This window comes from Hemitrygon akajei, chromosome 1 (genome assembly GCF_048418815.1).
Source record: "Hemitrygon akajei chromosome 1, sHemAka1.3, whole genome shotgun sequence".
NCBI classification, from domain to species: Eukaryota; Metazoa; Chordata; class Chondrichthyes; order Myliobatiformes; family Dasyatidae; genus Hemitrygon; species Hemitrygon akajei.
In genome coordinates this window covers 58,592,222-58,618,968 of record NC_133124.1, presented here as the reverse complement: position 1 = coordinate 58,618,968, position 26,747 = coordinate 58,592,222, and the positions used below count along the sequence as shown (strand labels likewise).

Below are 26,747 nucleotides of genomic sequence, written 5' to 3'. Positions count from 1 at the left end.
AATCCTTGCAATTGCAGATCCCACAATCTTTCAAGCAATCAGATGTTTTGAGGACTGAAAATTGTACATGCCCTCGACCTAAAAAAGCAGAAGAATTAATTAGATAGCAATTAGTTAATCAGACTATCATTGACAGTGGGAAGACATCTGGAGACAATTGCCCAAGGGTGTTAGATTCCTGTTGGCTAATAAATGACAACTAGCAAAGTAGTGATAAGGGAAAATCCTATCTGATTAACCCAACAATGGTCTCAGATGAGATAATTCAGTTGTTATTTTCGTATGGGTTTCAAGATGACTGCTGTTTATAATACTACATAATAATAGAAATGCTAGCAAAATGAAAGCCTGTGCAATTACAGTGATAGTAACAACAGATATAAAATAGGTTGAATGTCAGAAAATGAATAGTAATTATTTTCCTTTCATAGGCAAAATGTAAAGCTGGCCTTGGTTACTTTTGCTGATTTGAATTAATCTGCATTTAGGCACAGGAGGCACCATTTTAAAATATATGGATGGAACAAAGGTTAGAAATATAGAAAAGAATGAAGAGGACTGTAAAAAGCATTTGGAGACAACTTGGTGTTGTGGCGGACACCTTCATGACAGATGACACTGCAACAAATGTTTTAAAACAATACATTTTGAAAAGTAAAAGTGGAGAAGCAAATGACATTTTCAAAAAGTGAAGAGAGTTCATGGTTTCTAAATTCCATTATTTGACAGTGACTAATCAAGTGAAAAAAGTAACAAGATTCTGGGCTTTATAAATGGAGGTATAGGAAACAAAAAGAATGAAGCTGTGGTAAAGCTTTTAAAGTCATTGATTGGACCTCAGCTGTATTCAGTTAGACCTGTGACATGAAGCTATAAATGCCAATAACCAGTACTTGGCTAATTCCTGAAGCACATTAGAAAGGATGTCAGAGCTTTGCACTGTCTGTCAACTGCCATGTAAAACGAGGACGAGGGGCTCATTTAGGATGAGGGGTGATTGAGACCAATATTCTTGCAGCAGGTTTACCAGAGCTGTTGGGAGTGGCTTAAATTAGTATGGCAGAGGGATGATAAGCAGTATGATAGAGCTGAGGATGAGCCTGGAGGTTTACAAGTAGATGATCGATGTAACTTGAGTGTAAGGAAGGACAACCCAATGACTGGGTACAAATTCAGACAGAACAAAAAGATAAATTGTACCACAGAGGCAAAATTCAAAAGGGCGAAGAATGCAGGACTGAATGTGCTATATTTCAATGTGCATAGTATTGGAATAAATTGGATGAACTCATGGTGCAATTAGAGATTGGTTGGTATGACATTGTGGGCATTGGCTGAAAGAAGGCCACTGTTGGGAGCTTAAGATCATACGACCATAGGACCATAAGATATAGGAGCAGAATTAGGTCATTTGGCCCATGATTCAATCATAGTTGATCCTTCCCCCCCCCCCCCCCCCCACCACTCCCAGCCTTCTCCCTGTAACTTTTGATGTCATGTCCAAACAAAACCTATCAACTCTGCCTTAAATACACCCAACAACCTGGCCTCCATAGCTGCCTGTGTAATACATTTCCACAAATTCATCACCCTTTGGCTAAAGAAATTTCTCTGCATCTCAGTATTAAATGGACGCTCCTCTATCCTGAGGCTGTGCTCTCTTGTCCTAGACTCCCCCACCATGGGAAACATCCTTTCCACATCTACTCTGTGTAGCCCTTTCAACAATCAGAAGGTTTCAATGAGATTCCCCCCCACCCCCCCCCCCGCCATCCTTCTACATTCTAGTGAGTACAAACACAGACCTCGTATGATAACCCTTTCATTCCTGGAATCATCCTTGTGAATCTCCTCTGAACCCTCAAGGACACATCAAAGGATATACTTTGTATTGAGAAGACAGGAAGGAAGGCAAAGGTAGTGGTGTGGTTCTGTTGGTAAGAGATGGAATTATATCTTTAAAAAGAGATAACACAGGGTCAGAGAATATTGAACCTCTGAGTGAAGTTAAGAAACTGCAAGGGTAAAAAAAACATTATGGGAATCATATGTAGGCCTTAGTAGTTGACAAGATGTGGGGTTGAGATTGCAAAGGGAGCTGGAAAAGGCATGTAATAAGAGTAATGTCAGAATAGTAATGAGGGACTTCAATATGCAAGGGGATTGGGAAAATCAGATTGGTGTCGAATCATAAGAGAGGGAAATTGTTGAGTGACTATGAGATGGCTTTTTAGAGCAGCTTGTGTTTGAGCCTAGTTGGGGAAAATACTATCTTAGATTGGGAGTTGTGTCATAACCGAGATAATATTAGGCAGCTAAGTGTAAAGAAACCCTGAGGAGGCAGTGATCATAATATGATTGAATTCATACTGCAGTTTGGGAGGGAAAAGCATAAGTCACACCTATCAGTATTTGTAATGGAAAAAAGGGAATTACAGAGACATGAGAGAGGAGCTTGCACCAGTGGATTGGAGGAGTTTATTGGCGGTGTTGACGGCAAAGCAGAGATGGCTGAAGTTTCTGGGAATAGTTCACAAGGCGCAGGATAGATAAGTCCCACAGAAGAAGTTGTTCTGAAATGGCAGGGGTAGTCATCCTTGGCTGACAAGGGAAGTTAAGGACTGCATAAAAGACAGGGAAAGGGCATATCAGGTAGCAAAAGTGAGTGGGAAGTTGGATGTTTGGGCAGCTTTTAAAACCCAACGAAAGGCAACTAAAAAAGCTATAAGAAGGGAAAAGATGAAATTCTAGGGCAAACTAGCCAAAAGGATACCAAACGTTTTTTTCAGTTATATAAAAAGTTAAATGGAGGTGAGAGTTGATATTGGACTACTGGAAACTGATGCTGGTGAGATAGTAATGGATAACAAAGAAATGATAGATGTACTTGATGGGTACTTTGCATCAGTCTTCACTGTGGAAGACACTAGCAGTGTGCCAGAAGTCCGTGAGTGTCAGGGAGCAGGAGTGCAATTGATATTACAAAGGAAAAAGTGCTAGGCAGACTGAAAGGTGTTAAGGTGGATAAATTACCTGGACCAGATGGACTACATCCTAGAGTCCTGAGAGAGGTTGCTGAAAAGATACCAGATGCATCGGTCATGATCTTTCAATTCTGGCTTGGTCCCTGAGGACTGGAAGGTTGCAAATATCACTCCACTCTTTAATAAGGGAGGAAAGCAAAAGAGGGGAAATGATAGGCCAGCTAACCTAACCTCAGTGGTTGGGAGAGTGTTGGAGTCTATTATTAAGAATGAGGTTTCGGGCTACTTGGAAACTAATGATAAAATAAGTCAAGGTCAACGTGGTCTCTGTAAAGGGAACTCTAGCCTGACAAATCTGTTAGAGTTCTTTGAGGAAGTAACAAGCAGGATGGACAAAGGAGAGGCAGTGGATGCCATTTACTTAGAGTCTTAGAAGGCATTTGATAAAGTGCCACACACAAGGCTGCTCAACAAAATAAAATCCCGTGGCATTACAGGCAAGAGACAGGCATGGATAGCAGAATGGCTGACAGGCAGAAGGCAGCAAGTGGGAATAAAAGGGGCCTTTTCTGGTTTTCTGCCAGTGAATAGTGGTGTTCCTCGGGTCAGTATTGGGACAGCTACTTTTCACATTTTGTCATTGATCTTAGATAATGGAATTGATGGCTTTGTGGCAAAGTTTGCATATGATACAGAGATAGTTGGAGTGGTAGGTAGTGCTGAGGAAGTGATGTGATTGCACCTGGACTTAGACAAATTGGAAGAATGAGCAAAAAAGTGACAGATGGAATACAGTGTTGGAAAAGGTATGATGGTGCATTTTTGTAAGAGGAACAACAGTGCAGATTATTTCTAAATGGGAAGAAGGTTCAAACATCAGAGGTGCAGAGGGACTTAGGAGACACATCTCAGAAAGCATGTGTTGTTATAGGAGAGCGTCCAGAGGAGGTTTATGAGGATGATTTTGGAATGAGGAGCGGTTGGCAGCTTTGAGCCTGTACTTGAATTTAGAAGAATGCAGGGGGATCTCATTGAAACCTACCTAATGTTGAAAGGACTAAATAGGGTGGATGTGGAAAGGATGTTTCCTATGGTAGGGCTATCCAGAACTCCAGGGCACAGCCTCAAAATTGAGGGGTGACATTTTAGAATGGAGGTAAGGAGGAATTTTTGTTTTAGTCAGAGAATAGTGATTGTGGAACGGTCTGCCACAGATTGCAGTGGAAGCCAAGTCCATGGGTATATTTAAGGCGGAAGTTGATAGTTTTCTGATCAGTCAGTGTATCAAAGGATATGGCGAGAAGGCTAGTGTATGGGGTGGGATCTGGAATCAGCCATGATAGAATGGTGGTGTAGACTCGATGGGCTGAATGGCCTAATTCTGCTCCTATGTCTTATGGTCTTTAGTGATTCAGCACCTGGAATTTTTCTTTTTAGTGCAACAGAGGATATGATTTAATGGAGGTAGTCAAATACTGTTTGCCGCAAGGTCAAAAAACAGACAATCCAGACTTAGAATAAATGACCAAAAATCCATGGGGGGGGAGGGTAATAAGACAAAACTCGTCTAAGTCATTAAGGTATGCCTTGCCTGAAACATGGTGGAAGCAGATTCCATAATATTCAAATTATATGAGATGAAAATTTAAAAATGAAACATTTTCAGAGCAACGGAAAAGGTTAGGGAAATGGGGTTAATAGGTAGCTCTTTCAGAGAATTAGCATTGATGTAGTGGACCCCCCCCCCCCCCAGAATATGTTGACTGTTTTGCTAAAATCTCCACATATTTGCTTTCATTATATTGCTGGATGGACTGCACATCATTGTAAAAAAAAATCAATTGTTAATATGTACACATATGCAATGATCATCTAATATATTCATCAACTCAAAACTTGAGGAAATCAAAGAGATTATTGAAGTTATCAAAGAAATGATTTGTTACTTATATGGACTTCTAGCAGATTTTTGATAAACGCCCTCACAAGGATTTCACTGAAGTTGAAAGCAGCTTTTTCCCCTGGTTAGAGAAGTAGGAGAGCAAAAAGCAGCAAACCATAGAATATCGGATAGGCACTGCAGAATTTGCCAAGAACAATCATGACCCTAGACCATAATTACCCACGTCATATGATACAGTACATAATGATGATGAAGCTGATATGCAGAAGATGAAAACCAAAGGAATTGTCTTGGGCTTCCATCAAAAACCTTTCATCCCTACCACTGTATTGCAGGTATGATGCATGTGCAGAATTGTAAGAGTGGCTACAACGGCATTTATGACCACTCAGAGCCATGCTGCAACATTGAAAGCCTTGATGAGTAAAATGCAGTGCAGTGGCCTTTCAATTCATACAATGGGTACATGGAGTTGTTGCTGGAACAAGCAGCACGGTGGAAATTGGTTATGAGGGAGCTGGAGAAAATGATGGTTCATAGGAATGCAAGAAAACCATCAAAAGGAATCAGAAATCAGATGAATGTATCTCTTTGAAGGACACAGCTCAGCACTGGAACATCAATGGCTTTTTTGATTGCACCCTGCACAGAAAGTCTGTTTGTGGTTTAGATGATGAACAAAGTGAATCAGAGTTATTAAGCACACAGATTCTCACATTTGATTTTGTATGCATAAGTATGACACCTACAGAAATGCCACTGATACATGCTAAAGATATAAATAATGCTGCAGTTTGTCAGAGCAGGAACTCACAGAAGGCCCATATGCCCAAACTGAAGTTAATGTGATTAATGGAAAAATTGAACTTGCCTAGCATTTAACCACCATGACAATGACAAAATCGTCAAGATTAAATAGTCAGTGCATCAACATGAGCCTCAACGTGGCAGCAGCATACTACTCATTTACGGACAAGAATGTATTTCTGATTTATATAAATCAAGACATACAATGCATTCGAAAACATATTCTGGTGAATTTTTGAAAACTTAACACCAGATTGAAATGATCAATATCTTGTTGTGGTCAGCTGTTTCAAATGACAAATGGTGTAGTTGATGGTGATAACTGATTAATTGGGAAAGATTGGATCAGAGGTGAAGCTAGACTGGAAAGAAATGTTCAGCATGGATTGTCAAAGGTATGCTTAAATTTAGATTTATACTACCTGAAAACAGGTATGTCAGCCCAACTTACTACAAAGTTTGAGATTGTAGGAGCAGTTACTTGTGTAAGTAGTGCCAGATTTTAAAAGTGAGTGGGGCCTGTCAGGACATTCTGCAGAGCTTGAGATTGCTTGGTTTATCAGGCAGTAGGCAAGGACCAATAAAAAGAAAATAGGTTGATTTGGAGTAGCCATTGTGAGTGTGGCCATAGTGTGAGTGGACAGAGTGGGGAACTAAGGCTTTGGCTCAAGAGGCTTCGGTGAGAAGAGGCTGAGGCTAGAAACAGTGTCTGTCAAGTTATTGTTTCTTTCTTTAGCTAGGATAACAAAAATGGATCTCGGGGTAGTAGTGTGCTTCTCCTGCAAGATGTGGCAAATCTGGGAGGTCCTCCAGTCTAGTGCAGCTCCTTACATACCATGTTAAGGAAATGAAGTGGAGCTGGGTGACCTACAGATCATTTGGGAGAATGAGGAGGTGATAGGTAGGAGCTACAGGGAGGTAGTCACAGCTACAACGCAGGAGGCAGGTAGCTGAGTGACTGTCAGGAGAGGGAAAGGAAATAGGCAGATAGAACAGATTCCATTGTGGCCATTTCCCTCAACAGTAAGTATACAGCTTTGGATACTATTGGGGGCTTGACCTACCAGAGGAAAACAACAGTGACTAGGTCTCTGGTACTGAGTTTTGCTCTGGAGCTCAGAAATAAAGGAGGGAGAAGAGGAGAGTAGTGGTAATAAGAAATTAAATAGTTAGGAGAACAAACAGAAATTCTGTGAATGTGGACGACTCCCAGATGGCATATTGCCCCCCCCCCCCCCCCACCAGGGTAAGGGATGTCTCAGATTGGGTCCACAGCCTTTAAAAGAGGAAGGGTGAGCAACCAGAAGTCATATTGGTACCAACGACATGGGTAAGAAAAGGAATGATTCTTGAAGAGCGAATATAAGGAGCTATTCAGGAAGCTGAAGAGCAGGTTCACAAGGGTAGTAATCTCTGGATTGCTACCTGTGCCATGCACCAGTGAGGGTAAGAATAGTAAACCATGGTAGGTGAATGTGTGAATTGTTGCAGGGAACAGGGTTTTAAATTTGTGGATCATTGGGATCTCTCCTGTGGAAGTTATGGTCTGTAAAAAGGGGATAAGTTACACTTGAACCTGAGTGGGACCACTGTCCTTGTAGGCAGGTTGATAGACGCATTGGCAAAGTTTTAAACTAGTTCAATGGTGAGAGAGGACCAGAGTGATAGGACAGAGGATGTAGCAGTTGGTGTAAGGAAAATACAACATGTAGAGAGACTGTGAGGACTGATAGATAATGCATAGGACATAACTGCACTCAGTTGGATAGGTTGATATGTGTTTATTTTAATGTAATAAGTATTAGGAACAAGGGTGATGAATTTGGAACATGGCTCAGTACATGAACTACAGCATTGTAGATTTGGCTGTCACAAAGGCAGAAATGGCTGCTGGATGTTCCAGAGTTTAAATGTTTCAAAAGGGACAGTGAGGGAGGTAAAAGAGGAGGGGTGTGGGGAATCATTGGTAACCAGGGATAGTACTAGAGCAGCCAAAAAGAAGTATGTTGTGGAGGGATCATCTACTGAGTCAGTATGAATGTAAGTCAGAAATAGGAAGGAAGCATTCACTTTATAGGGAGTAATTCTACAGACCTTCAGTAGCAACAGAGACGACGAGGAGCAGGTTGGGAGGCAGATTTTGGCAAGGTGCAAAAATGACAGGGTTGTTGTCATGGATTACTTCAACTTCCCTAATACTGATTGGCAACTCCTTAGTGTAAAATGTTTAGAAGGGACAGGATTTGCTAGGAGTGTCTAGAAAGGATTCCTGTCACAATATGTGGACAGGTTGTCTAGAGGAAAGGCCATAATGTATCTAGTACTAGGTAATGAACCTGATAAATGACAGATCTGGATGGGTGAGCATTTCAAAGAAAATGGCCATAACTCCCCGTGTCTTGCACAGGGATAGGAGCAATCGGTATGGAAAAGTACTTAATTTGGGAGGGTGAATTATGATGCTATTAAGCAGGAACAAGGTGTGTAAATTGGGAATAGATGCACTCAAGGAAATGTACCAGGGAAATGTGGAGTTTGTTTAGGAAGCACTTGCATGGGATTCTGTAAAGGTTTGTCCTGATGAAGCAGAGAAAAGATGGTAGGGTGAAGGAACACGTGGATCATCTAGTCAAGACAAAGATGGAACCATACTTAAGGTTTAGGAAGCAAAGATCAGACAGGGCTCTGGAGAGTTGTAAGACAGTCAGGAAGGAGCTTAAGAAGGGTCTTGGGAGAACTAGAAGAGGACATGAGGTCTTGGTGAGTAGAATTGAGGGATACCTCGGGGTTCATCTACACATATGTGAAGAAGAGGTGGATGACTAGAGTGAGGATAGGACCGATTAGGAATAAAAGAGGAAACATGCCTGGAGTTGGAGGATGTAAGGGACGTGCTTTGCTTCACTTTTCACCAGTGAGAGGGACCTTGACGAATGTGAGGCTGAAATGCTGGAACATCTTAACTTTAAGAAAGAAGATATGCTGGAACTTTTGAAAAACATTAAGAAAGGTAAGTCCCCAGGGCCAGAGTGATACACCACAGGTTTCTACAGGAAGTGAGAGAATAGATTGTCTGTTTTTGGAGATGATCTCTGCATCCTCACTGGCCATTGGACTGGAAGGAGGAAAATGTTATTCCTTTGTCCAAGAAGTGTTAGGTCTTGGACAAGGTGCTGCACATGAGACTGCTTAGCAAGATAAGATCCCATGGAATTACAGGGAAGTCACTAGTGTGGGTGGAGCATTGGCTGGTCGGCAGAAAACAGAGTGGGAATAAAGGGATCCTATTCTGGCTGGCTGCCGGTTACCAGTGGAGTTCCACAGGGGTCAGTGTTGGGGCTGCTGCTTTTTACGATGTATGTCAATGATTTGGATTATGGTATTAATGGATTTGTAGCTAAATTTGCCGATGATACAAAGATAGGTAGAGGAGCGGGTAGTGTTGAGGAAACAGAGAGCCTGCAGCGAGACTTAGATAGTTTAGGAGATTCTGTTTCATTTGCCATTTCTTTGCTCAATGTTGGAAAGTGTATGGTCATGCACTTTGGTGAAAGAAATAAACAGGCAGACTATTATTTAGATGGGGAGAGAATTCAAAATACAGAGATGCAGAAGGACTTGGGAGTCCTTGTGCAAGATGCCGTAAAGGTTAAACTCCAGGCTGAGTTGGTTGTCAAGAAGGTGAATGCAATATTGGCATCAATTTTTAGAAGTATAAAATATAAGAGCAGGTATATGATATTGAGACTCTATAAGGCATTCGTGGGATCTCACTTGGAGTATTGTGTGCAGTTTTGGGCTTATTTTAGAATGGATATATTGACATTGGAAAGGGTTCAGAGAAGATTCATAAGAGTGATTCCAGGAATGAAAGGGTTTACCGTATGAGGAATATCTGGTGGCTCTTGGGTTGTATTCCCTGGAATTCAGGAGATTGAGGGGGGGGATCTCATAGACACATTCTGAATGTCAAAAGGCCTGAACATATTAGATATGACAAAGTTATTTCCCATGGTAGGAGATTCTAGGACAAGAGGGCATGACTTCAGGATTGAAGGAAGTCCATTTAGAACTGAGATGCGGGGAAGTTACTTTAGTCAGAGGATAGTAAATTTGTGGAACTTGTTGCAATGAGCAGCTGTGGAGGCTAAGTCATTGGGTGTATATAAGGCAGAGATAGATAGGTTCTTGATTAGCCAGGGCATCAAAGGGTATGGGTTGAAAGTAGGTGAGTGGGGATGACTGGAAGAATTGTATCAGCCCATGATTGAATGGTGGAGCAGACTTGATGGTCCTATATCTTATGCTCTTATACAAGTGAGTCTTATGTTGGTGGTGAGCAAACTATTAGAGAGGATTCTTAGAGACAGGATTTACAAACATCTGGAGAAGCATAGGGTAATTGGGAAGAGTCAGCATGGCTTTGTAAAGAGAAAGCTGTGCTTCATGAACGTGATCAGGGAGAAATGGCTGCACAGATTCAGAAGGTAGAGAATGGTAGTTGATGCAGTGTATTCTGTCTGGAGGTCAATAACCTATGGTGTTCCACAGGAATCTGTTATGGGACCCCTGCTCTTTGTGATTTTAATAAATTACTTAAATGAAGAAGTAGAAGGGTGGGACAATGAGTTTGTAGATAACATAAAGGTTGGTATTGTTGTGGGCAGTGTAGAGTTTTCATAGTTTACGATGGGACATTGATACAATGCAGAGCTGGGCTGTGAAGTGGAAGATAGAGTTCAATCTGGATAAATGTGAAGTGATGCACTTCAGAAGGTCAAACTTGAAGGCAGAATACAGGGTTAATGGCAGGAATCCAGACAGTGTGGAGGAACAGGGGCATCTTGGGTCTATGTCCAGAGATTTCTCAAAGATGTTACACAAGTTAATAACGTATTTAAGAATCTGTATGGTGTATTGGCCTTCATTTGTCAGGGAATTGAGTTTGAGTTGTGAGACAAATTTGCACTGGTTAGACCACACTTAGAGTACTCTGTTCATTTCTGGTCACATCATTGTAGGAAGGACATAGAAGCTTCAGAGAGTGTGTATAGGAGATTTACCTAGATGCATTCTAGATTGAAGAACATGTCTTCTGAGAATAGGTTTTTCTCTTCAATGGAAGAAGAATGAGAGATGACTTAATTGAAGTGCATAACTTCAAGGTGATTGAGGGAAAATCTGGGGGGATGTCAGAGGTACTTTTTTTGTGCACAGTGGTGGGTGTATGTAATGCACTGCCAATGTGGTGCTTGAGGCAAATATGATAGGAACATTTGAGAGACTCTCAGATAGGCACCTGAATGAAAAAAATGGAAGGCTATGTGTGAATTGAAAGGTTAGATTGCTTGTGGAGTAGGTTAAATGATGGCACAGTATCATGGGCTGAAGAGCATGTACTATTGTGCAATGCTCTATGTTCCATTTTCTATGTAATATGACCCATGCTAAGATTTCCCATCCAAGACGGTCTGATTTGCCAGCATTTAAGCCTTCTAAACCTTTGCAATCCTTGTACCTATCCAATGTCTAAGCATTGTTATTGTACTGTCACAGCCACTTCCACAACTACCACCCGAGGTGTTTTTTAAAAAAGCCTCTTCACCAGCCTGTCTACTTTGAATGAACCATATATTTCTGCTCCAAGATCTCTACTACATTTCCCAGGGCCCTACCATACACCATGCAGGTCCTATCTGGATCTGATTTTCCAAAATGCAATAGTTCACATTTATCCAAATTAAATTCCATTTGTCATTCCATGGCCTACTTACTGATCAAGATGTCTCTGTAGTTTTTGATAGCCATCTTCAATGTCTACTATGCTGTCTATTTTACTACTAGGTAATTATGGAGAAATATTCAAGGATACAAATCTGAATGCTCATCATTAACAATACAACTGCAAAACCAGTCTGTGGAGGTTTTGGCCTGCTGGATATGTATTAAAGAATAGCTGAAGGAAGGGTGAAATAAATTCTAATAAAATAGAGTCCTAGTGAAGACAATCTATGCTGACCATTCAATAGGAATTGCAGTGATATGTACAGGGAACAAAACTGTTGGATTGTGTGGTGATTACAAGGTGACATTGAAGCAGGCAGCTGATGACAAACGAAAAACATTGCCTGCTTCACAGGATTTGTATGCAGACTTGGCAAGATCCAATGTTTTCACCAAACTATATCACATGCATGTGTTCAACAATGTTTTGGATAAGGAATAGCTGGAATATTTGATAATCAAATCTCTTTTACTCCTACTTAAAATAACTTTATGGTGTGCAGTTAGCACCATAGGTCTTTCAGTGGATAATATATTACAAGGACTAGATTATTGTCAATGCAATGAAGACATGCAGTAAAAACCACAAGTGCTGAAGAAGTAGTTTTACTATTAGAACCGTTCAGACAGCTGCACAGGAAGCAAGAATACATTTCTGCTGGAAAGGGGCATCACAAATAGCACAGTTAAAAGAACTGCTGCTTCACAACTCCTGCAACCTGAGCTCAATCCTGATTTCTGGTTCTTTCTGTGTGACATTATCACATTCTCCTTGGGAATACATGGGTTTTCCCTGAGTGTTCGGACTTCCTCCCATATCTCAAAGACGTGCATGTTGGTGATTTAATTGGCCGTAGCAAATTTCCTTCATGATGTGTGTGGGTGAGTGTTAGAATCTGACGATACTTGATGGGAAGCTGTGGAGAAAAATTTGAGATTAGTGCTATAAGATATTTGAGCAGAGTTATTAGGCTAAAGGGCACATTTCAATGTTCAAGAACTTTATGACTCTAAGTAGTTTAACCTTGCCTAAAAATAGATGCATGTGGATCGCAAGTAAAGAAATTACAACTGAAATGCAAGGAATCCTGAAAACACATCTAAACTCAGGTCTTTAGCATACTCAGATTCTGCAGAAATATTATCTTTACAGCAATTACTGAAGAAATAAGAAAAATATAAATGATGCAATGAATAGTACACAGAATAGGACGAGCAAGAAATTTTTGGGACTTAGATTTAATTAGTTCACAATGATGCAACATGTACATTTAAACATGTTTATGATGCCTTAGGTTATAGACTAAGAGCTGAAATTGCCTTCTGTATGTTCAGAGAAAATGCATGGAATTTTTTTTCAGGTTTAATATCACTGAGGTATGTCATGAAATCTGTTGATCTGTGGCAGCAGTACATTGTGATATATAAAACTCTATAAATTACAATAAATATATTAAAAATTAAATTGAATAGTGCAGATACAGAGCAAAATAGTGAGGTACTGTTCATGGGTTGGTTCATTGTCCATTCAGAAATTTGATTGTGGAGCATGAGAAACTGTTCTTAAAATGTTGAGTGTGTGTCTTCAGGCTCCTGTACCTCCTCCCTGATAGTATCAATGATAAGATGGCATGTCCTAGTTGATAGGGCCCTTGATGATGGATGCAGCCTTTTCAAGGTATCTTCGATGCTGGGAAGGCTAGCGCCCATGATGAAGCTGGCTCAGTTAGCAACCCTCTGCAGATTTTACCAATTCTGTAAATTGGCCCCTCCACACCAGATGGTAATGTAGCCAGTTAGAATGCTCTCCATGGTACATCTGAAGAAATTTGCTGGAGTCTTTGATGACATACCAAATCACCTCAAACTCCTAAAATTATAGAGCTGCTGTCATGCCTTCTTTGTAATTCTATCCATATGTTGGACCCAGGATAGATCTGAGGAGATGTTGACAGCCTGGATAACTATCAGGAGAGGGAAAAGAAATAGGTAGGCAGTACCCTGTGGCCATTTCCCCCAATAAGAAGTATCTCACTTTGGATACAACCTACTAGATCAAATTCCTAGAAAGGGATGTCATTATGTAGGATCAAAAGGTGTAGTATCCTTGTAGATGCTTGTAGGCAGAGTTAAGAAACTGCAATAGTAAAAAGATCCCGATGGGAGTTATATACAGGCCTCCAAATAGTAGTCAAGATGAGAGATACAAATTACAACAGGAGATAGAAAAGACATGTGAAAAGGACAATGTTACAATAGTGAGGGGAATTTCAACATGCAGATAGATTATGAAAGTCAGGTTGACGCTAGATCTCAAGAGAGGGAACTTGTAGAGTGCATATCAGATGGCTTTGTAGAGCAGCTTGTGGTTGAACCATTATGAGAAAGGCAATTCTGGATTGGGTGTTGTGTAATGAACCAGATTTGATTAGGGAGCTTAAGGTAAAGGAACCCTTGGGAGAGAATGATCACATTATGGTAGAACTCACCCTCCAGGTTGAGAGGGAGAAGATAAAGTCAGATGTATCAGTATTGCAGTAGAGTAAAAGGAATTAGAGGGAGTTGAGAGAGGAGTTGGTCACAGTTGATTGGAAGGGGACACCAGCAAGGATGAAGGCAGAGCAGCAATGGCTAACGTTTCTAGGAGCAATTCGGAAGGTGCGAGATAAATACATCCGAAAGATGAGGAAGTATTCTAAAGGCAGGGTAAGACAACTGTGGCCAACAGTGCAAGTGAAAGGCAGCATAAAAGCAAAGGAGATGGGGCAAATAAGATTGCAAAAAATTGTGGGAAGTTAAAGGAAGCTTTTAAAACCCAACAGAAAGCAACTAAAAAGCCATAAGGACAGAAAAATTGTAATATGAAGGTAAGTGAACCAATAATATAAAAGAGGTTATCAAATGTATAAAGCTTAAAGGAGAGGCAAGAGTGGATATCAGACTACTGGAAAATGATGCTGGAGAGGCAGCAGTGGGGACAAAGAAATGATGGACAAGCTTAATACACATTTCGCATCAGTCTCCACTGTGGAAGACAATTAGCAGTATGCCATAAATTGGAGAGTGTCAGGGGGCAGAAGTGAGTGTTGTTACTGTTACTAAGGAGCAGGTGCTTGGAGAGCTGAAAGGGTAGACAAAGGAGAATTGATTGATGTTGTTTACTTGGATTTTCAGAAGGCTTTTGACAAGGTACTACACATGAGGCTGCATAACAAGCTATGAGCCCATGGTATTACAGGAAACACTCTAGCATGGAGAGTGCAGTGGTGGATTGTCTGGAGACAAAGGATAGGAAGAAGGGGAGTGTTTTCTGGCTGGCTGCCGGTGACTAGTGGTGTTCCACAAGGGTCTGTGTTGGGACTAATTCTTTATGTTATATGTCAATGATTTGATGGCTTTGTTACAAAGCTTACAGTCAGTTTGAAGATAGGTGGAGGGGCAGGCTGTTATGAGGAAGTTGAGAGGCTACAGAAGGACTTGAACAGATTAGGAGAATGGCCAAAGAAATGTCAGGAAGTGTATGGTAATGCACTTTGGTAGTAGAAGTGAAAAGGTTGACTTTTTTTAAAAGAAGAAAAAATACAAAATATTGAGTTGGAAGGGACTTGGGAATCCTTGCGTATGATTCCCTAAAAGGTAATGTATAGGTTGAGTCTGTGGTGAAGGCAAACGCAATGTTAGCATTCATTTCAGGAGGACTAGAATATAAAAGCAAGGATGTATGTTGAGACTTTATAAAGCACTGGTGAAACTTCACTTGGAGTATTACAAACAATTTTGGGCCCCTTATCTTAGAAAGGGTGTGCTGAATCTGGAGACAGTTCAGAGGAGGTTCACGAAAATGATTCCAGAGTTGAATGGCTTGTCATATGAAGAGCATTTGATGATTCTGGGCCTGTATTCACTAGAATTCAGAAGAATGAGGGGTAACCTCATGGAAACCTATTGAATGGTCAAGGATAGAGTCTATGTGGAGAGGATGTTTCCCATGGTGGGAGGATCTAACCAGATGACACAGTCTCAGAATAGAGGGGCATCCTTTTAGAATGGAGATGAGGAGGAATTACTTTAGCTAGGGAGTGGTAAAGCTGTGTAATTCTTTGCCACAGGCAGCTGTGGAGGCCAAGTCTTTATGTACATTTAAGGCAAAGGTTCATAAATTCTTAATTGGTCAGAGCATGAAGGGATCCAGTGAAATAGCAGGAGAGTGGGGCTGAGAGGAAAATTGGATCAGCCGTGATGAAATGGCAGAGAAAACTCGATGGGCCAAATGACTTGATTCCGCTCCTATATCTTATGGTCTTATGGATAAGACACCTGTGCCAGATGGATTATACTCCAGAGTTCTGAAAGAGGTAGGTGAAGAGAATGTGGCGGCATTAATAATGATCTTTCAAGAATCACTAGAGTCCATTATTAAGGATGAGGATTCGAGGTACCTAGAGGCACATGGTAAAATAGGCCAATGTCTGTGTGGTTTCCTGAAGGAGAAATTTTGGCTGACAAAGCTGTTGGAATTCTTTGAGGAAATGACAGGCAATAAACAATGAATGTTGTTTACTTGAATTTTCTGAAGGCTTCTGATAAGGTATTGTACACGAGGCTGATTAACAAGATGAGAGACCGAGTTATTACAGGAAGGTACAGAAAATAGGCTGACAAGAAGCAAAGAGTGGGAATAAAGGGGGCCTTATCTGGTTGGCTGTCTAGTGGTTTTCCGCAGGGGTCTGTGTTGGGACTTCTTTTTTTTCACGTTATATGGCAAAGATTTGTGCCAAATTTACATCAGGCACAAAAATAGGTGGAGGGGCAGGTAGTGTTGAAGGAGCAGAGAGTCTGCAGAAGAACTTAGACAGATTGGGGGAATGGGCAAAGAAGTGTGGATGGAATATTGTGTAGGGAATTGTATGGTCATGCACTTTAGAAGAAGACGTAAAGGTGTGGACTATTTTCTAAATGGGTAGAAAATCCAAACACCAGAAGTGCAAAGGGAATTGTGAGTCCCTGTGAAGGATTCACTAAAGGCCAACTTGTTGAGTTGGTTGTAAGGAAGGCAAATGCAATGTTAGCATTCATTTTGAGAAGACTAGAATATAAGCATAAGGATGTAATACTGGGCCTTTATAAGGCATTGGCCAGAGCAGCCTTTGAGTATTCTGAGCAACTTTGTGCTCCTTACCTAAGAAAAGATGTGCTGACATTGGAGAAGCCCCAGAAGAAGTTCACAAGAATGAACAGATATCTCTGGGCTGTACTTGCTTAGGTTTAGAAGAATCAGGGGGTATCTTATTGACACCGATCTAATATTGAAAGGTCTGAATAAAGTGGATGTGAGAAGGACATTACGTCTAGTGGGTGAATCAAGGACCCGTGCACAGCCTCAGAGTAGAGGGATGTCCATTTAGATCAGAAAGGAGGAGAAATTTCTTTAGCCAGGGAGTGGAATTCATTGCCACAGATGTCTGTGGAAGCCAAGTCATATATTTGAAGCGGGGTTGATAGTTTATTGATTATTCAGGTCTCGAATAGTCTATGGGGAGAAGACAGGAGAATAGGAGTGAGAGGGATAATAAATCAGCCATGATGGATGGTGGAGCAGTCTAAGTGACCTAATTCTACTCTTATATCTTATGGTATAACTTGAAACTGCTCACCCTTTACACTGCTGATCCCTCTAAACATTGGCGTGTGTTTTCTCGACTTCTCCCTCCTGAATTCCACAATCAGTTCCTTGCTCTTATTTTCTTTGAGTGCAAAGTTGTTGTGACACATCTCAACCCCTTGATCTGTCTCACGCTTGTACGCCTTTTCCTCTGAGAATTATCTAAATGTTGAAAGTAAAAGATGATATTCATTTGCTACAATAATAGAGATAGCTGAGAAGCATAAAGCCATATAGTTCTAAATTGAGTGACCTTTACAAGAATGCGCAGATTCAGGCACATTGTCAGAATCAGGTGAAGGCACAGGGCCCTACTTTAACAAATGGCAGCAAAAGGGGACATACAGCTGCATTACTAAGTGTATCTGATTGATAAACTTTTGAATTGCTTAAAAGCATGAAAACCATGGCCAGAAATTTTTGTTATTGTCTGAGTTTTGATAAGGGTCCTGAAGAGTTAACAGATACAGATTCCCTTTGTCAAGAATGCAGAGTGAAGACAGTGGAAATATCTTCACGTATTTGGAATTGGCCAACAAACCTTTTCTTATAGCTCAATTGTTATTGTGAGAAGGGTGTTAGATGTCCTTTCAGATTGCAGTCATTCCAAATGGTCATGGATAGAACATGTTTGAACCTGCACTATATCAGAGTATACAATCAAACAATTGTAATCCAATTTCTCATGTTATAAGAACTCATCTGCAGTCTTCTCTAACCCAATGATCATCTACCATTTGTAGGATATCAGCACAACACCTGTTTTCACTTCCTAATCATTCTGAAATGTAAATACTCCACTTACCTGGCAAGGTTTTGTGCTATAGAATAATAGTGATGCAAATAAAGAAACCAAACATGTGCACAGTGCAGGCCAGGGTCTCGTTCTGCATTGATATAGTAGGATGATAGGTTCCCTTCAACTATTCGATTGTCAAATCAACCAACACAACCCTAATCATTACAGTTTAGCAACACTATGTCCCCTTTGATCACTTTGCACTTAAACAGACTTTGACTTCTTTGTTCAAATTTGTCATGTACTGTAACTCCAGAATTGAAAGAAAGACACAGGAGCCCAGTGATAACTCATGTTCTTCATTTTACTTTAGTGAAGTGAGCACTTATGAAATGGTGGTTTAAAGACATATGCCATTCACATACTTTTGCATATAACTTGTTATAAATTATTTAAACAACAAAGAATGCTTAATCAAACAATATATTTACAATATTACTCAAATATTATTGAAATATTAAATACACAATACAATTGTGCTCATTTTTTGTAAAGGTTGTGTCTAGTCTATGTTTAATTTATGTTTTTCTTGTTAATGCTGCTCATAAGATGCTGTGAGCCCTTGATACTGTTGCAATTAAGTTTTTCATTGCACTTGGTACACATGTACTTGTGCATATGACAATGAACTCAAATTTTACTTTGAACTTGACCATCTGCTGTAAAATTCTGAGGTTTAAGTTTTAAGGCCCTAACATTTAAGGCAAATATATTAGATGTGAATCAGTGAGCAATGTGCATGATTTTAAAGCTTGTCTTTAATTACTGAAGAGTGTCAGATAAAATTCAAGTAACATTACAATGTACAAGGGAAATATAGTGGGAAAGCAATGTATAAAATGTATTGGGTAATATTTATACACTGTTTGTCTTTGTTTAGCCATGAACATGTCAGCAGAAATATTGCTGTAAAGGATGAAAAGCTCAAACAGTCAGAAGGATACTTTGGTGGTGAGTTTCAGTTCATCCAGAAGGATACTAGTGAAGAACATAACATTGCGAGGACTGCAGTGCACAAGTCAAGAAAAGTAGCCATCCGGGAGTCTGCTGAACGCATTTCACTGAATAAGCAGGTGAATATATTTTTAAAAAATTCAATCCAGACTACAGACATTAGACAGTTGTTTAGAATCAAGGATTATTTGGTTCCACCCCATTGCTGTGGGTTTTCAGGACCAACAAATCAGCAGGTGAAACAAAAGTTATCTGATAGGGCCTAAGGGCAGTTAGGAGGTGATTTGTTCCTGCGGTATTCAATGCTCTGATGCCATGTGTTCTGAATGTGTAGATATAAGACTCTGAACATCATCCAGAGCGTCTCTTCCCCTGAAGACTTCGGTGACTGCCAGATCTGCTTTATATTGAAAGTGGAAAGTGATGCCTCAGAAATAACACAGAGTGGGGATCGAGTAGGGAAGTCTGAAGTGTGCATGAAATATCCCCGGGTTTGTCGTTGTGAAATCTTTGGCCCCTGGGCCTCACCTCAGCTACTGAGCAACAACCAACAGGAAGTGGTATTTGGACACCGGACCAGAGTGGAAAGTCCAGTAACTGAACATTAATAGATGGGCCGTGTGAATGACCAGATATATAGGAATGTTTAGAGTGAGAAAACACAAACTAGTGGAGAAATGAATTACCATGTTCATCTGGATGAAGTTAATGCTTTCTGTTATTAATATTCTGTAACTTTTACAGATGTGCCAATCAATACAAGGAGTATCCCAGCAGTTAGAAATAAGGAAGCCATTTGTACATTTCTTGCTCCTGGCACTACCAACTTGATTTTAATTAGCAGAAAGCAGTTTTATGACTGTTATTTAATATCCTATAATCTGAGCCAACTCTTTTCTATCATTGAAAGAGTTAAAACTCTGAACTTAATACTCCAATCCTATTAAGAATGTCCTTCCTAACTTTATTTTGCATTTTTGAAACATTAAGATGCCCCTGTTGTTTTTCAGCACAATGAAATGGGAGAGTGTAGGAGTAGAGGGCACAGCTTCACAATCAAAGAATATCCCTTTAAAGCAGAGCTGAGGAGGGATTTCTTCAGGCAGAGGGGTGATGAATCTGTGGAATTCATTGCCACAGACAGCTGTGGTGGCCAAATGGTTAGGAATATTTAAAGCAGAAGATGATATGTTCTTGATTAGTAACAGTGTTAAAGGTTGTGAGGAAATGGCAGAAGAATGGGGATAAGAGGGAAAATAAATCAGCCGTGATTGAATAGCAGAGCATACCTGATGGGACAAATAAGCTAATTCTTGCCGGTGTTTTATGGTCTTATTATTTTATAGCTCTCCACATAATCCCTGTAGCCAACAATATTGTGGCCTAAGAAGTCCATTTGAGATTGAGATCTTGCTTGCAGAATGCCTTCAGTGCCATGTCATCTGTAAGTGGTAATTAGACCTCAGGTTATGTATCTTGCGCCCCTGTCTCTGAACTGCTCTGACACACATTTACCAGCTCTAGTTGTCAAAGGCCTTTTATAATGTATGCAAATGTCTCTGATAATCAAAGACACTGGGAAAAAATTATATTAATTTATTTCAGAATGCATTTAGCTGTTAGAAAATTCAAAGCATTAACTAATTAAAATATTAAGGAAAAATCAATCAATTTAACTCCCTCCTTGCTCTCCCCTGATCTGTATGACTGATCTCTGTCCCTGAAGCAGAGCTGAGTTAATTGGTGATCAAAAGGTCAGATGTGCTGGCATCTAACCTCCAGCACAATCATGACTATCATACTCTATTCTACAAGCATGTGCTAACATGTGAACAGGACCTTAGTGGTTCTCCTCCACACCATAGGTCAGAACTCTTTTTTTTAATTTACAGTTTTTTTTGTACTTTGAGAATTACGGAGCAGAAATAACATGGAAATCAGCTGATTAATAGCTGATCAGGCAGGTTTCTGAAGAATGTTGTTAACCACTGATCGTATGGCAACCATCGTGATTGCAGATGAAATGTCAATGCAAGCTGAAATGTGGAGTTGGAAAAGATTAAAGGTAGGATGAAATCTTAGGATACAGAAATTGAAGTAAGTGTAACTTTAGGATAGTAAGAAAGTGAAGTCAGTATGGTTAAATTTTTAAAAGCGGAAAGGGGATTTACTGTTTGGAAAATAACTGAGATTGGAGAGTTTTCGATGAATGGGTGATTATAGACTTGAAGGACAATAACAATTAAGTTAGTGACAAGATTCAGTCTGGAGGTGACACAGGCATCAGTATTTTCTTACACAATAAGTATTAACCAGGGATGGAGGTGACTGAGAAATGTAAGCACTACTTTGGATGGATGTGGGTTTGTAAGCTCGTGTTGAGGTTCAGTTGGACACTGAGACAATGTATCTCTGTCAACACACACAAAATGAAGGAGCAACTCAGTGGTCAGGCAGCATCTACGGAGGAAAACGTACAGACAATGTTTTGGATCGAGATTCTTCATCAGGACTTGAAAGTAAGAGGGCAGAAACCAAACTAAAAGGATACTGTTGATGGAGATGATCAGGAGCTGGCAGGTAATAGTGAATCCAGGTGAGACGGTGTAGGGTGGGAGGGCGGAGGGAAGGGAATAATGTGAGAAGACTACTTTCCTGCTTTCTAGGTGTTCTCACCTAGAACCTCCACCCACCTGCCTCCCCCCTCCTCATCTGGAAGCTTCTCTCTATGATCTCCTGCCCTCAACCACTCTCCTAACCTCCCCTCCTTAACTGTCCCCTGCCAGATCCTGCACTTTCTCTTTCCATTACCCTTTTATTCTGGCTTCTGCCCTCTTCCTTTTCAATTCTGATGTAGAATTGCAGTCTGAGATGTCATGTTTCTCCATAGACGCTGCCTGATCTGCTGAGATCCTTCAGCACTTTGTGTGCGCTAATCCAGATTTCTGGCATCTGCAGTCTTTCTTGTGTCCCCTTGCATCATCAGAAGGATCTTGAGTGAATATACAAGAAAGGGGTGGAATTAGGATCAATGTCATTATGATTCTGACACTGAATAGGCTGGCTTTGCTCACAGTGAACATTGGTGTCATCTATGACCTTATATCAAGTTGTGTGTTGAATAGCTTCTGTCAGTCTTCAAATTAATGATGTTGGGGAGGGTTGCCAGCAGAGGAAATTATGTACACTAGATGATGAATACAGGGTAACACCAATGATGCTTCATGGTATAGGCACAAGAAATGAAACTATCTTATGAAATGTGCTGGATATTCATAAGATTCATATAAGATAGAAATTAAACTATGTGTTGAAGCACATTGGAGCTAACAAAGGAACTGCAGGAAGAAAAAGTAGAACAGAATTGGCACTACAGGCATTTGGAGCCAAGAGTGAAGGCATTTTAACATGATTTGGAGGGTGAGCTGAATATTGTTGATGGGTCTGGAATAACACAACAGTTGTTCATTGACAAAAGGATTGCACAGAGCAATGGAGGATCAAGAATATTGTGCAGCTTCAAATGGAAAACCTATCTGAAGGAAAATGTCCTCCAATGGAGACAACAGACTTGGAAATACACCACTCTTCATCAATCGTGGGATTCATCAATTTTATGAAATTGGCCTTTATCAATTGTGGGATTGAGTTTAAGAGTTGAGAGGTAATGTTGCAGCCAAATAGGACCCTGGTCAGACCCCATTTGGAGTATTGTGCTCATTACTGGTCGCCTCACTACTGGAAGGATGTGGAAAACACAGAAAGGGTGCAAAGGAGATTTGCAAGGATGTTGCCTGGATTGGGGAGCATGCCTTATGAGAATAGGTTGAATGAACTCGGCCTTTTCTCCTTGGAAGGACGGAGGATGAGAGGTGACCTGATAGAGGTGTACAAGATGATGAGAACCATTGATCGTGTCGATAGTCAGAGGCTTTTTCCCAGGGCTGAAATGGTTAGCACAAGAGAGCATAGTTTTAAGGTGCTTGCACGTAGGTACAGAGGAGATGTCAGGGGTGAGTTTTTTATGCAGAGTGCTGAGTGAGTGGAATAGGCTGCCTGCGGCGGTGGTGGAGGTGGAAACGACAGGGTCTTTTAAGAGACTCCTGGATAGGTACATGGAGCTTGGAAGAATAGATGGCTATGGGTAACCCTAGGTAATTTCTCAGGTAAGGACATGTCCAGCACAGCTTTGTGGGCCAAAGGGCACATATTGTGCTGTAGGTTTTCTATGTTTCAGTCCTCTTTTTAACTTTTAAAGCTTTATGATTGATACAGACAGTTGTCCAGGTCTAAGCCTATGTTAAGGTAAAACATTTTCTATGTTGAACTAAGGTGGCATTCTAGGCATGCCATGGGAAACAGGCATTGGTAATAAGGACAGACTCAACAATGGAAGTGAGGTCAAGCTCTAAAGCTTACCTTAATGGAAATGGGGAAACGAGAGAAATTTTGTCCATTCTCATTAAGATCCTTATATGATTTCAAGAATTGGCCCTTTCTCGCTCATATACCGCATATAGAATGCTCAGGAGCTGGTAACAGGAAACATCTTGTATCTTCTTCGTGCAGCCTCTGAGATCCTGAATTCTGAGAATTAAATATACGAGGATGGGAGACAAACACATTTTTCTGCCATGCTGCTAAATCAGTAAGGTTGAAGTAATATTCAAGTTTTTAGGGTTGTTAACACAGCTCTCCTACAATCAAACTTGCACCTAATCGGAACATGGAAAATTTGAAAAGATTTAACTAGATTTGGACAAGACCAGTACCAAGAACCTAATGCCTCTATTTCCATTGATGGACTTAACAATTTTTATTAGCAGTACAATAATTTGTATCCTTATTATCCCGTTGCAAGCAACTAGATCCTGTGTTCTTGTGCCAAAAAAACTTGAAAGAAGTTAGATCAAACATTATATTAAGAGCTTCTAAAACAGGAGCCTGTGCAATAGTATACACATGTATTCTAAAGCCTGTTTCTTGGTTAAAAATCCATGCACACTGTTTGCCCTGCATCGTGCTAACTTCTTGTAATCTGCAGACTGTAATTGTTTGCTGAGTGCTTTTGTTTAAAGAGATACTGAAGTAATGATTTTGCTGAATTGTGTACTCCAATGCAACTTTTGCTAATTTTCAGTTAATCTGTGAAAATAGATATTAAAATACTTAAGTATTAATCTTAATAATTCTGAAATATTTTGTGCTGGATATGGATCATGTTCTTTATCTTTCCTCAGATTCATGAGACTGAAGAATTTCACAAAAGGCTGAAGGAAGACAGCCTGCTTCGCTTGCCTGAATTTATAATCAAGCCTAGATCCCATACAGTCTGGGAAAAGCAGAATGTGAAGCTACATTGCACAGTCTCAGGATGGCCTGATCCCCGAGTCACATGGTAAATATCTCCATTATGGCACAGTAGAATGTGCTTCAGTACTTACGTCAGTGCTGCACGATTCCCTAATTCCATGTGGTTGATATTACCCGAGTCTGAATGGAAAGTATGGGTTGAGTGCATTTTATTTCCACTTTTAGTGGAATGCTATATATATTCAGTGCCACTTTAATAACTATCTCCTGTAATGGGCACTGAGTGTACGTGATCCTCTGTTGCGGTAGCCCAACCACTTCAAGGTTCGACATGTTGATGCTCTTCTGCACACCACCATTGTTATTGTACCTTCCAGGCAGCTTGAACTAGACCAGCTGATCTTCTCTGACCTCTCTCATGGTGTTTTTAGTTACAGAATTGCTGCTCACTGGATGTTTCTTGTTTTTCATAACACTCTCCATAAACTCTAGAGACTGTTATGTGTGAATATCCCAGGGGATCAGTAGTTTATGAGATATTCAGACCACCCTGTCTAGCACCAAAAATCATTCCATGGTCAAAGTCACTTAGATCACATTTCTTCCCCATTTTGATGTTTGGTTTGAACAACAACTGATCTCTTAACCATGTTTGCAGGTTTATGTATTGAGTTGTTGCAACATATTTGGCTGCTTACATTAATGAGCAGGTGTACAGCTGTACCTAATAAAGGGGCCACTGACTGTATATTTTATGATTGAGAAGGGTTTTAGTGAAAGGAAGTTCTTAATTGTAGGAATTGCCTAATCATTGATTTCAAAACTAATTGCACTTGATTCCTTAGATTTTGTTTCTGTTCTGTTTTTCTCTCTCTGCTTTTAGCCTTAACTACTCAACCTGAGGATATATTGCTTCCTAATATTATTAAATTTAACAAGTACTGTACAAAACAATGACTGAACATATCCTTGTGGATCAATAATGAGTTCACTCTTAGTTTAGCTATGGTAGTAAATTGAGATATGAATTGAGGTTTAGACCATCTGATATCACAGAACAGAAGAAGCAGCCTTGGTTCCTGAGCTTAGTGAGAAGGCAGGGAAACTAAATTTGATAATGGATGTTTATTGATAAATACTTTGTTATTGGTGTAAGTTATTCCCTTCAGGTGTATATTTGTAGTGGCTGTGTTACTTTAATTGTACTTAAAGCTTTGCCATGCTGTTGTGATGATTTGCTGTTAAAATTGTACCTTTTTTTAATCCTGGTTGGTTTATTCCATGACAAAAACTCGGGTGCTTCCTGGTGAACTTGGAACATAGAATACTGCAGCACAATACAAGCTCTTTGGGTCATGACTTATGTCGATCTTTTAACCTACTCGAAGATCATTCTAATTCTTCCCTCCACATTTCTTTCATTCATCTGCCTATCTCAGAGTCTCTCAAATATCCATAATGTGCCTTCCTCTACCACCACCCCAGCAGCACGTTCCATGCATCCATCACTCTGTGTATAAAAAAAAACAAACCAAAAAAAACAAATGCACAAACCTACCTCTGACATACCCCTACGCTTTCCACCATCACCTTAAAATTACGTGCTCTTTTGTTAACCACTTATGCCCTGGGAAAACGTCACAGGCTGTCCATTCTATCAATGCCTTTTATTATCTTAAGCAGTTCTATCCAGTTGCTTCTCATCTTCTTTTGCACTAAGGAAAGAAGCCCGAGCTCACAGAATCTTTCTTTACTTTCCCCATACAATAGTGCAGTACAATATTGAAGAAAATCCTTATCTAATCTGCTTTTCTGAATTTAAAGCTTTCACATCCTTCCTATAATGAGGTGTCCAGAACTGAACGCAATACTCCAAGTGTGATCTAACCAGAATTCTGAGAGCTGCAACATTACCTTGCTGCTTCCTCATCCAAATCATTTATAAAAATCACAACGAGCAGGGATCCCATAACAGATTGCTGCAGAACACCATTGGTCACCAACATCCAGACAAAATATGCTCCACCTACTATCATCCTCTGTGGATAAACCAATTCTGAATCCATCCAGCCAAGAGGCCATGGATCCCTTGCCTCCTGACTTTCTGACTGAGCTTATCATGAGGAACCTTGTCAAATGCCTTACTAAAATCCATATATACCACATCCACTGCTCTACCTTCAACAGAGCCAGCCTAATCATCTCCTGAGGTGAACAGGAAGCTTAATTCACAAAGAGATTTCGGCTAATTGCTAACAAGAGAAATTCTGCATATGCTGCAAATCCAAACAACACACACAAAATGCTGGAGGAACTTAGCAGGCCAAGTAGCATCCACGGAAAAAAGCACAGTTCACTTTACAGTCCAAAATGTCAACTGTACTTTTTTCCGTAGAAGCTGTCTGGAATGCTGTGTTCCTCCAGCATTTTGTGTGTGTTGTTCTGCTAATTGCTAGCTGCTGCAAGTCTTCAACTCCTGAGCCCAAGGAACAGTGATCTTGTCAAAATTAAGAGAATTGGGAACAAGAGTTTAAAGAGCTT

At 40.3% G+C, this 26,747-nt stretch overlaps 1 protein-coding gene across 4 annotated transcripts in view; it reads left to right on the top strand.

Moving 5' to 3' along the window:
• Positions 1–26,747, top strand: part of myom1b (myomesin 1b) — a 159,676-nt gene that overhangs the window by 4,132 nt on the left and 128,797 nt on the right. For all 4 annotated transcript variants that reach the window (XM_073043756.1, XM_073043766.1, XM_073043748.1 and 1 more), the window contains exons 3-4: positions 18,820–19,012; positions 24,134–24,291. In XM_073043756.1, coding sequence (XP_072899857.1) covers positions 18,820–19,012; positions 24,134–24,291 — 351 coding nt within the window. The remainder of the gene's footprint in view (positions 1–18,819; positions 19,013–24,133; positions 24,292–26,747) is intronic.